Genomic DNA, 12,607 nt, shown 5'->3' on the forward strand with positions numbered 1-12,607 from the left:
TTCCATTCGTTATTTTCCATCTTCATCGGTGGCACTCTGGCGGCACTCTGACACTCGTACTCCTGTGTGTACATATGTATGTATATTTTTCTGCATATTTAAACAAAGCAAAGAGGAGCCTTCAGCTTCAGCTCCATTTCCACTCGGCTGTTGTGTAATCCTGCCGGCAATGGGAGCGTGAAACAGGCACGTTAATGGGGGTAGCGTGTAGCCTTCTGTGAATGAGGCATTGTCACGCATAATTAAAATTAAATGCGCTTTTGGGAATAATTCAAATGAATAAGCGAGCGAGCGAGCGGGCAGCCAGCCAGCCAGCCAGCATGTGTGCTGCATACACAAAATTATATTTTGTCGCGACAGGGTGTACTACCCCCTACCCCTGACCCTACCCCTAACCCTGTCCAGGGTCTTTCCCTATCAAATATCTGATGACAAAAAAAATCAAGCCAAAGATCTTTAAGATACCCTGCTTAAATGATGAGAAACTCAATCATCTGATGACTCGCTTCCATTTCCAGCATTTTCCTGGAATGCCACATAAATCGTTGTCGAAAGTTCCCCTAAGCGAACGGACATCATTCGTTTCGAATTTCACTTTTATTTTTATGCTTAATTGTGAATAAAAAATCCTGCAAACAGCCACAAAAGCAGCAAGGAAATTCAGCTCTTACCCCAGCTCCGTTTTTTAATTCCTTCGAAGTCATCTCCTCTTTCTTTTCCTGCTAGCCCATATACCCTGTTAACGCTCTACGACTAATGGGCATACAAAAAATTGCCTTCAACAGAAAAACAAAATACAAATAAAAAAGAAATAAAAATAAAAGGAACTTTTTTTAAAGAACGTTTTTCTTGTGCTCTTGTTTCTAGTTTGCCTTTTCTCTGTGGCCCTTCTCCATTGTCCTGTACGCTGTACACTGTACGCCCCCCATTCAAATAGTGGGCGTGGCAAGGACAAAGAGCACAGTCCTGCGAAAAGTAGGAGGACGGAACGGGTCGGGTCGGATTGCAGGGTCCTGTGTGGTGGTCTGGAGGAGCTCTTCATTTATTATGCGACTGATGGCCATTAATTTTGCAGGCCATCGTCGTCGTCGGTTGGTCTTTGGCTGTGCCTCTTCTCCGGTCCTGCGACATCATCTCTGAATGGCCCCCCACCCACCAAAGTGAACAGGATGCACATATGAGTGGGTGGGAGCGGGGGGTTAGTGTGTGCTGGCACATGGAAAAACTCGCCTCAAGCCAACAAAAATTCATCGAAGTCCTTTACGTTTTCCATTTGCCTGTGAACGCATTTTTCTGTTCACTAATTATGGAACAAGGAAAAGGGTTTCGGGCTTGGGTTCCGCCATCGGATGGGAGATTCCTCTTCTAATTGCTGAAATAGTTGGCTAAGTTTTCCCTTCCCAGCCCGCCGCCTTTGGGCATTCCGAGTCCTGGGTCTGGTCCTGGTCCTGGTCCTGGCTCCATGCGCCTCCTCCGCATCGATGCCCAATTTATGCCAAAGCACGAAGTTGTCAAAAAATTTTAATTAAACACGAAGGCATTCATGGCCATCCACTTTCCACACCCAAGCCCAACATCCGTCCATCCCCCATACCTCTTCAAGGCTGGCAAGGGTGCAGAGGGTGGCAGGGGCAGGGGCCGGAGTGCTGGCGTGTGGCAGCTGTCCACAAACTTCCAATACCGAAAAGGAATATTCCATCAAGTTTTAATTCAATCAAAATCATGTCCCAAATCATCGATTACTTATCGTTACTGGGAAGACTGAGCAACAGCAACGGGCCCTGAAATCGATCAATATTTTCGATAAGTAACGATAATTTATCTTTTTCGATTACTAGTCGATAAACTTTAAATTGTTTTATGATCATTTATCGATCATTTATCGAAGCAACACTGCAATCGATTTATAATCACGGGCTAACACCTTTTTCAATGGCTAATCGATTGCTGTAATGATTTTCCATTCGGTACTCATCAATATTTCCATGGTTGGAACTTCGTTTGCCCCACTAAACACACTTATCGATTAATTATCGAAGCCATTGGCAGTTACATCTACAACACATACACACCCACACACCCACACACACACCCACACACACACCCACACACACGTATAAAGTGGCAACATTTTCAATTTCCCGTAAAACAATTGCAACGCCCGTTGGCATGGCTATGAAAATGGCATGAAAAGAACGACAATCCTTTGTCTCCTAGTCTATCATTTTTATCTCTCTCACTCTCCCTCTCTCTTCCTCTCTCTTTCTCTCTCTCTCTCTCTCTCTCTCTGTCTCTCTGTTGTGTGTAAGTGCAACAATCCCACGCTTATGGGCCTCAAACTGGGAACTGCAACTGTGGCGCTGTTGTGCCATCGGATGTGCCATTGTTGCCACAGCCCGCTCCCGCTCCACGCGCCCGCCCTGACAGCTGCCACACACGCATTTCCGTGTACACTGGCAGAAAAGTGTGCTATCTGCTGAGCTGCCGTGTCTTGCATTTGCCTTTGCATGGGAATTTTCTGCAAGTGTACGAGTGTGTGCGTTGGGTCTATATTAATCGACAATGGGAGCAAACTGTTGTCAGCACTTCTCGTTTTTGGGTTTTTGGTTTTGCATGCTATGCTGTCTTTGCCTTTGCGGATGCAAATTGAAATGGATGACAGCGCCAGGCTGGGCACGCTGGGCACGCCAGGCGGTCATTTGCCCCCAAAGCGCGACTTTCGACGCGTTAACGCGCTCCACGGGGGCTTCGATGGCAGGGTGGGCAGGCAATGCATGGTAGTTAGCAGCAGAACTCGCATTAGGGGGCATGCACAGCTTATGGCAGATGGCCGATGGCACACACACTAATGCGAGTCGATTTTCGAGCCATGTTTGCCGTGTTGACGGCCGCCGCAATCCCTGCAATTGCAAGCCATGCCCTGGGGCCAGCATGGGCCCATACGCTGCGGCAGTAGGTGCATATTTGAGGCAATCAAATGACCAACGGAACGCCGTCAGCGCTCGACTTTCGCGACCCTTTGCTGGGCACACGCTCTCTCTCTCTCTCTCTCTCTCTGTTTAATTCGGGAATGTCCAGCCACAAAAAACGTTAGAATTAGGTACATTTTTCGGTTATAAACGAAGGCAATTCCAAGGTATCTTCTGATCTTCTGCCCACTGGCAGGAACAGTGTATAAAGTGGCAGCTCTTTGATTCCATCCTGAAGTTTGGCAACATTCATGGGCTGGCCAATGTCAGCCTTCCCCTTGGATTCATTTGCCATCAGCTGGAGTCGTCGGTCGTCCGTTTGCTGTTTGCTGTTTTCCCTGGTATGGCTTTGGTAGTAAACTTGAATTTTATTGTGCTACAAGAATGTTGCAATATGCTTGGCCATAATTTCAACATCCTGAACATTGTTGCCAGACGAAAATAGGAGCCCCCCACCCCACACACACACACCCCACACACCCAAGAGCCGAAATTTTGCGGTCGTTGCAGGTCTGGAGGGTCCCCCTTTTGTCTGCAGGGAGTCCTGCTAAGGAGAAGCAACTGCATTCCACAAAAACAATGCCAAGTGTTTGTTGTGTTTTTTCAAAGATGGAAACTACATTTGAATCCGATCTCATATCGCTACTATATATCCCCATAGCTGCAACAACTTCGTTTTTCCTTATAGCTTTTTCCTTTTCCCTTTGATTTGTTTTCCCTTCCTTTGGGTTCCGGCTGGGAGTCAAAGGAGTGGGGAAATATTATAAATAACATTGCATATTTAGAGGGGCGCTTCCTTGGGCAGTTTTAATGGGGTGGCAACTGCGAGTGGCATGGTAGATTGACCCAAGCATCGGTTTTGTGTCCGGACCATTTCAAGTTTTTATTACAACTAATTTAAAATTTATGATGCACTTGAATTGCATTGCTGGCAAAAGTTGAAGAGTCAACTAAAAAAGAGCAACAAAAAACGAAAGCGAAAATCCGTCTGCATGGAGCATGGCAAATGGGGTGGGGAGGGGGAGTGGCTGGGTTGGGCGAAACGGAAACGGAAACGGAAAATGGCAAATGCATAAAAACAGAAATAAAATATTCATCGCATACTTTTAGCCATCGAGTTATGCATTTTCTTCTTTTCTACTATTTTCTGAATGCACACAGTTTTCCCAGTCTGTTTTTTGTTCTTTCTAGCTGCATTTTGCTGCATTTTCTGTTGGTGTTCTGCTGCCCGTTTTGTCGACTGCTCGGAAATTGCCAATTAAATATTGAAAGAGTCCCAGCCCCAGCAATACAAAATAATATTCATAATATTCGTGATAATAATTGAGTGAATGTTTGCTCTCAACGGTAAGTGGTCTCTGCATCTCTCTGGGTCCCTCTGGGTCTCTACGCCTTTTTGCTGCATTGAACCGGGGTCACCAGTTGTCGAATTCGCATTTCTTGGCGCACTGTGGGGGCACTTACACGCACAATTCTTAGATACCTACAATATGTTTGTATTTAATTTTATAAATATCTAATTTGTTTTTATTTAATTTTATAAATATCTAATTTGTTTTTATTTAATTTTATAAATATCTAATTTGATTGTATTTAATTTTATAAATATCTAATTTGTTTTTATTTAATTTTATAAATATCTAATTTGTTTTTATTTAATTTTATAAACTAAATTTCAACACATGCAAATCCCTATTAAACATGAAAATCCAAAAAAATAATTGACTTTATTTTTCGTAAGATTTTAAACTAATTCAAAAGTGAGTTTGCGGAGCTAATGGTAGCCCCATAACCGCCTGGATATATATACATATCCATGTCGGGGCGCTTACAAAATTTTCCCCATCGAGCGGTGGGTGGAGAGAATAGAGAGAGAGCGAGAGAGAGAGCACTCATGCATAATTCATGGAATAAAAATCATTGAAGTAAAATTAATTTATGTCATGTTGCAGGCTCCGGCTCTGGCTACGGCTCCGGCTACGGCTCCGCCACCACCCCTGGCAGCGCAATGAGTGCAGGGGGGGTATGTAGGGAGTTTTCTTTATTGTAGTTCACATTTCACTCTAATACATAATTCATATAGTTTTTTTTTGCATTAATGCGGGCGCCGAAACAAGCGCTGGTGTGGGTGGCTGCTTCTTGCGCTGCTCCTTTTGGCCAAATGCCTAATGACTTAATTAGCCCGATAATGAGGGGGAATCCTTCCACAGCTCCATATGTCCCACCATAACAGCTACACTATCTCCACAACACCCCACCCCACCCAGCCACGCAATGAAGCCCACATTCGGGGGCTGTTGTGTCTGTGTCTGTCTGTTTCTGGTCGTAAAAATGTTCCATCCGTGGCGCGCACTCATAAATCATAATTACGTTCAAGATGGTGGCGCCTGTGTACCCCATGCCCATGCCCCCGCAGACAAAATTACATAAACCCACTTTCGTTTGCCATCTGTGTAATTAATGCGGTTTCTGTGTCATCTTCAGAGCCAAGCGAATGTTTAGTTTGGTTTGGTTTGGTTTGGCCTACCTTTTCACGCAGCATATCCCGTATGCGTCCCGCCTGGTTCTTCGATCGATGCAGCTCCAATTGCAGCTCCAGGCAACGTTCCTGCCAGTTGATCTGCAAAGAGGGAACCTCCTGAATGTTCTTCCCTCGCGAAAAGTCAGTGGAATTCTTACCTCCGGCAGGGCCTGTCCGTAGTTGTTCACCTGATGGACGTCCAGGTGCTCGGTGAGCGTGGAAAAGTGCGGCCACGGCGCATCGGGGGCATCCAGGGCGGCCAGCACGGGATTCACAGGATTCACGGTCGGCTGCGGCGCCTCCGCCTTGGCCCCCTGCTTGGCCGGTATGGGCGGGGGCCGTGGCACGCGCCGTGGCATCAGCCGCGGGCTGTTCGGCGTCGAGGTGGTGCTGGAGAGGCGCCCCTGCACCAGCGGCATTTGACCGCTGAACGAGGTGGCCCGCTTGACCACCAACGGAGAGCCGTGCAGCGACTGGGAGCCCGACAATCGCCCCGGCAGCGACGGCGGCTGCTGCAGCAGCTGTTGTTGTTGGAGCAGATGCTGCGCCTGCTGCTGAGTCTGCTGCTGAGTCTGCTGCTGCTGCTGGTGGTGGTAGAGGTGCGAGGGAAAGGTGTGCAGGAAACCCACGCTGCTGCCATCCTGGGGCCTCAGGAAGTAGTGGCTCTGGTGGCTCTGCGTATAGTAGAGCGCAGCCGAGGGCGTGGCCCGGCCCGAACTGGAGGCCGATGCACTGGCAGACGGCGAGGGCGACGATGAGGCCGAACGTCGCCGCTGATCCGCTGCCGCCGCTGTGGCCTGCACCTGCAGCGATTGTTGCTGCTGTTGCTGCAGATTTGTGAGCGTATCGAAGATTTGCGATAGACGCCCCAAAGGCACTTCGTCAGACATTGACGTTGCAGTAGAGACAGCGACAGAGCCAGAGAGAGAGACGGAGAGAGAGAGAGAGAGCTGCAAAAGAGCGGGAAATTAAATTAATTATAGAAATTAATGTGTACAAACAGTTGCAACGTTTTTGTCGAGGCACAAGTGCCTCAAAAGTCTGTGGAAATCTGTTTCCCCATTGTGAAAAAATAAAACACTCGAATTTGTGGTGGCTCTGCCTTTGTTTTTTCTGTTTATTCGAGCCTCAAGCGGCGGGTAGCCTTTGATTATCCTGCAACTATGGTAATTTTGATGAACTTCAAAATGGGAGGGCGTCGCTAGTTCCAGCCAAAGAGACGCTGGAGTATGCCGCGTCTCTCCAACGGCGCCGCCACAGTCTCCGCCTGCGCCTGCGCAGTCTCGAGGGCAGCCGCTGGGGCTGGCGTTTGTGTGGGCGACACCTGGGCCACAGGCACCGCCACAGCTGGCGCGGGTGCCAGCGGTGCGGCCGGTATGGAGGCGGCCACAGCCGCGGCCAGTGTCAAAGTGTCCTCCGAGGGATGGATCCGTTCATCAATGGGACTGGCCACGGGCATGGAAGTGGCGGCCATGTCCGCGGGCGCCATCGCCTGCTGCGGCGAGATAACTCGCTCTGTCCGCCTGTGTTCGGCCTCTGGCATCCTGTGATGATGATGCCTATGGGGACGGGGAGCGTGCTTGCCACTGCTTGAACCGGGATGCGTCATCCTCTGCAAGCGTAAGTATCAGCATTCGTTTGGTTTGGTTTGTTTTGTGTTTTTTAGCCCAAAATAATACTCACAACCAATTTGTATCTGGCCAAAAAATGTGTAGAAAATTTTGTTAGGTTGGGAAATCTCAGGCTCGACTGAGGAACTGAACACTGAGCAGCAAACCATCTGAAAGGTTATCTGCCCAGGCCCACTACGATCGGTTAGGCTTTAACGACATTTCATTTTCGATACAACATGATATTCCAGACAGATAATCCCTTTGCATGCACCGTCATAGATGTATTTACGTAATTTTCGTTATATATCTTTTACTCTTATCTGGATTTTCCTGTACATAATGTACATGGCTCATCCATCAGAGAGAGAACTAAACGAAAAACCGAAATTGCAATATAATTTTTCTCTGTCTCTCTCTTGCGCATTGTTATGATGCAGTTAAGGGTGGGTTTACATAGCTACATGTAACATGTGAGAGTGAGAGGGAAATATGAGACACATTCTAAAAATAGAATACGTTGGCTTTCGTCTGCCAATTGGGACCTAAGCAATGCCTGCCTAAGAATTGTTTTTTGTAATTTTTAATCGAAGTTTGTTTAATTTGGGCTACTGGGTAGCCTGGTAACTAATATTTAATTAGTTGGGCCAGAAATTAACACGCAATATTTCATATATAAGTAAAAAAAAAAAATGTCATACAGATAGTCGATTATTATTCGATTATTATTCGTTCGATTATTGTCATTGTCGTAAGTTTTAGTTGCAAATACTGTCACGTAATGCATGTCGATCTGTTCCTTTGAGTGGACCAATCCAATGCCAACTATAAATGCTCTGGCTATGCCCTGATACTGCCACAGTCCATGGATAACTTTTGGTGCAGATTTCGCTCTCTTCTGTGCCACACAAAACAGCATTCAATGCATGGGGAGACGATCATCATGTGTGCTGTGTGCTGTGTGCAATGTTGCACAAACAATGAGCAGGAATCCCTCAAGTGTGCAACCATCAATCAATCTATCAATCGCTTCCATGCATTAGCCGGAACCAGTTCTCATTTACACCTCCATGTGCCAGTTGAGTTCTCTGTGCGGCTACGTGCCACCCAACTCAGGCAGAGGCAGAGCGAAGGGAGAGTGCAGGGAGGAACACCACTGACCAGCGGGATAGTCAGGGTTAGTCTGGGGTTCCAACAGGTGCGCGAATCTGGGGCATCAATTGCCACTACGTGTGCGCAATGCTTAATCAACAGACAGATGGACGGATGGACAGAAGGAGAGCAGCAGCTGCAAAAGGACTTGGACTTGGACTTGGATTCGGGACTCGGGACTAGGGATTCTCAGGGACAAATTGAATATGCCACTAAATTATAGACAGAAAACTTGACATTTCCTCGCTTGTGGAGTGGAGTGGAGTGGAGTGCTGCCTGCCTGCCACAGAGTAAGAGAGAAGGCTCTTCTCTTTCATGTTTTGTGGTTTACCCAGGGGCTGATGGGTTTTCAAGCACATTCCCCAGGACTCTTAGGACTCTTAGGACTCTGACTCTGACTCTAACTCCAACACCGACTCACTTCCCCTCTGTCGAATGCATTTGTGGATGCTGCTTTCTTTGCTGTGAATTTTTGTGGCTAAAAAGCCTTCATCTTCAGACTCCATTTCCTGCTGCTGCTGTTCCTGCTGCTGCTTCTGCGGTCGAGACGCTTGCAAAGGACAGGACTCCCCAAATAGGACCCCGAAAACCCATTCATAGGAATTATTTTCCAATTTTCGTGCTGCATTCTAAGGAGTACAAGTGTGTGCGGCATGCCCCATGCCCCTTTTCTGTGTGCACACTTCATTTTGCAAATTTTGATTTAATTCAAGTTGATTGAAATTCAAATTCAGTTTTTGATTTGATAAAATGTCCTTCTCCTACTTCAACTCCTCCTCCATCTGCTGCTGCTGCTGCTGCTGCTGCTCGCAGCACTACAAAAGGGACAGCACATTCCCTTTGCCATGGCCACACTCCTTCCATTTCCATTTGCATTTACATTTCCATTGCTCAATTTCTATCTCAGATTTTAAGTGCACTTTGCAGCAAATTGTTTCTAATTTGTGTGAAAATTGGCAACGCTGCTGCTGCCTGCTGCCTGCAATCTGCAATCGAAAGGCTTGAGATGCACAGCAAAGTGTGGCCGAATGGCAGACATCGTCCATGAATTGTGGCAACAGTGGGACGGGACTCAAACGGTATTCAGTTTCAGGGGATTCAAGATGCCATAACTGGAAGGTATTCAAGAGAGGAATTTCAAGAGAGGAATCTCTAAAAAGCGAATCAGATATTATTTCATATTTTGTTATGTTTTACAATAATTTCCTAGGAATTTCCTTGGGCAGTTTCCTTTCTTTCCCCTGTGTCTGCTGTGCTGCCACAATACTAATATGGCACTTCCTGTCGTTGTGTCGTGTGGCACTTCTGCCAGCGAAAGGTTTAACGAACTCATTAGCCCCGGCATTAGGCCTCGGGTTTCAGGTGGGACTCAGGTCTCAGGTTGTCAGTGGTGGAATCACAGCCGCCATAAGCCGCTTAACAATATGTAACTTTGTAGTGCATTATCTTAGCATGCCACATGCCACACATGCAACTGGAACTGGCACTGGGATTTGGCACTGGGATCTCGGCTCTGGGCTCTGAGTGTGCAACTGAGACACAGCTTTTGGGGGATTCCTTCTGCACATTGTCTTCTGTTTGCTAGAGCGAGGGGGGGGGGGGGAGGGAGCAACGGCGCAAAGGAACGTAAAGGAAATGAAAGCAAAGAAGTCATGGCTTTTGGGGGCGGTGGGGGGCGGTGGGGGGCGGTGGGGGAAAACTCACTCAAATAGTTAGCAAAACTTGTTTCAGGTCCAATGAAGTGCAGAGAGGACACACACAGACACATGGCAGAGACGGCGACGGTGGCGGCGGGGGGGGTGAGAGGAGAAACAAATTTCTAAAAACCCCCAGACGACAGTTAAGCCCGCCCGTACCCTTACCCCCCTGCGCACCCACAGCAGCAGCAGTAGCAGCAGCAGATCTTTGGTTTCTTCTGCTGGCTCTCCAGTTTCAGTTGCAGTTGCACGCTGCACGCTGCACTTGCAACGTTGCCTGGGGCTGTAGCTGAAGCTTTTGCAAATATTAGACAATGTATTTATGTGTATTATCAACGATTGCACTGGGAATGTATCTGCACACACACACACACACACACCCAGACACATGTGTCGCGTCGTCGTCCACTCGTGTCCTGCCACAGATGGTGGCATGCTCTAGCGATGCATTCTCACTCTCTCTTGTTTAAGGACTTTGCAAGGGTTTAAGTAATGAACTCGAGTATTGCGCTACATAAAGTGCAGTATTTTATTGTGCAGTATTCTCTGTCCACATTCCCCTCTCCAACTCTCTCTCTCTCCCACTCTCTCTCTCTCACTCCTTCTTCGGTGTCAATCTCTCTTTGTCTCTCTGGCGTTGCAAGCTGCAAAAATGTAACGCTGTAAAATTAATACAACATAAAAGACTTAACCCCACCTGGCCCCACAGATACGCGCCACCCCTCGACCCCACCGACCCCATGTGGCACCCGAAAATAATTTCCAACATGACAACACACCTTGCCTCCTGTGGCCCTGTGCATCCTGTGGCTGTGGTCCGCCCCCATCCCCATCGCTGTCCCCTTCTCTGTTTTGTGGCACTTGAAAAATTTAATAAACGTTGCAGCATCTCCTCCTCGTTTCGCATGCCAATAATTTTACAATACTGTCTGCTCCCTCACTCCCTCAGCACTCTAGCCATCTCTCTCTCTCTTTCTCTAGTGTTTTGCATCGTCAATATGCAACACAAAAAACAAAGGCAACGAATCAGCAGGAAAAGCTAATCCGAAGCATTTGATGCCCTTACGCACAATTTGCGATTAAACAGTAGTGTTGGCAAATGCCTAATAGTGTTGGGAAATGCCTAATAGTGTTGCCAAGTGCCTGCATGGCAGACTGTACTTTTATCAATATTGTATCAAGAATAAATACATTTTAAAAGCGTTTACACATGCTCCAAAGGGTATATACTCTATTCTGAGAGGACATGTCAATGAGGGGGAGAGTGTCAAGTCAATGTGTATGTGTGTGTGTGAGTGTTTCGTTAGTTGCAGTGTGGAACAACAACTACTAAGCGTCGTATTAACAACATTGTAACATGCATGAAAAACCAAGAGAATGCAGAAGGGAATGGAGTGCAGCACTAGAGTCAGACAGAGAGCTCCACTCCCACTCCCACTCGCACTGCCACACTCGCTTGTTTCTTTGTAGGAGCGGGTAATACCCTATGACAGAGAGTGCAATTTCAGAATACGTCAAAGGAGTCATAGGCCATGCGAATCTTAACCTGCAATATTCTGCCATTAATTTTGAGGATATAAAACTGGTAGAGGTTTTTTCTATAAGTATGCCCTATAACGTGCACTTAACCGGTTACCTATGTCGTAGTAAACTAAACACATATCAATTTAAGTTAAATATTCGATTTTTTAATACCAACATACTGAAATTAAATATAATATAATAAGATATAAAAATGAACAACTTTAAATTAAATATAATATTAAATTTTAAGCTTAAACAAAATGAAATGTGCTCTTTTTACTGCGTTTAAATATGTGTATAAAATAATTCTCTATGTATGTATGTATGTACATACCTGATGCTACTCTTAAGGCTACTATAATTACCAAATATATAGCTGACATTCTATAGCCAACGCATGATAAGTCAAACAATAGTTTTACCCACAAGATTATATTTTATTTATGTAAAAGATCACATAATAATATCATAAATGCTATCCCTACCCTATCTATAGTGTATTCCCTATTTCCATAATAAAAAGCTTTCGTGGGTTTTCTTTGTTTTTCATTCAACTATTTTTCACTCAATTCCAACGAAAAATTTATAATAAATGCTCGCGCACATGTGATGTGTGGCGCATTTTAATTGGTTCTCTCTGTGTCTGTCTGCTACAACTCCCTGGCGGTGCTGGGGAGTGTGGATCCATAGAAGTGGCATGCCCCCTTCACTCCACCCCAATCTGCGGTTTGCTCCCCCTGCAAAACGGTTGTCATGCCCTTCCGCTATCCACACAGCTGTAAGCACTTCTCGCTGGGTTCTCCATGACCTACGTGACAGGCAATGGGACTTGCAACGCGACTTGGACTTGCTTTATGGATGTGGCCTGGCGACCAGCCCTAGACTTGGGCTCTAGATCAATGGCTAAGACACTCAGAGAAAATGCTGTTTTAAAATGCTGCAGAATAAACCCCAGAATATTCACTCAGGACTGCTTTTCCGATAAGATATATTTGCCAACAGAAATTGTAACTCCAAAATAGATTCACAACAGAGTTACCCAGTGGAATAACATCAAAATTTAAACAAAAATATATGTGTGTATAAAATAATAGATAGATTAAAAGATGTCTGAAGCGTACCAAAATAATCCAC

General features: G+C 46.2%; 2 protein-coding genes across 2 annotated transcripts in view; both read right to left on the reverse strand.

Annotated features, from left to right (window-relative positions):
* Nucleotides 1-6,412, reverse strand: part of LOC121404225 (uncharacterized protein CG43867) — a 96,793-nt gene extending 90,381 nt beyond the window's left edge. Inside the window, 2 exon segments of the mRNA XM_041593496.1 lie at nt 5,497-5,589; nt 5,649-6,412. Of these exon segments, the coding sequence (XP_041449430.1) occupies nt 5,497-5,589; nt 5,649-6,380 (825 nt within the window). The 5' untranslated portion in view covers nt 6,381-6,412.
* A 279-nt stretch (nt 6,413-6,691) lies between these two features.
* LOC121404221 (NADH-quinone oxidoreductase subunit I 2) lies at nt 6,692-6,979 on the reverse strand. Its single transcript, XM_041593486.1, has one exon. The coding sequence runs from the start codon at nt 6,977-6,979 to the stop codon at nt 6,692-6,694; it is 288 nt and encodes a 95-aa protein (XP_041449420.1).
* Nucleotides 6,980-12,607: the final 5,628 nt, after the last annotated feature.

This window comes from Drosophila obscura, unplaced genomic scaffold, assembly GCF_018151105.1.
Source record: "Drosophila obscura isolate BZ-5 IFL unplaced genomic scaffold, ASM1815110v1 contig_190, whole genome shotgun sequence".
In the NCBI taxonomy this organism is placed as follows: domain Eukaryota; kingdom Metazoa; phylum Arthropoda; class Insecta; order Diptera; family Drosophilidae; genus Drosophila; species Drosophila obscura.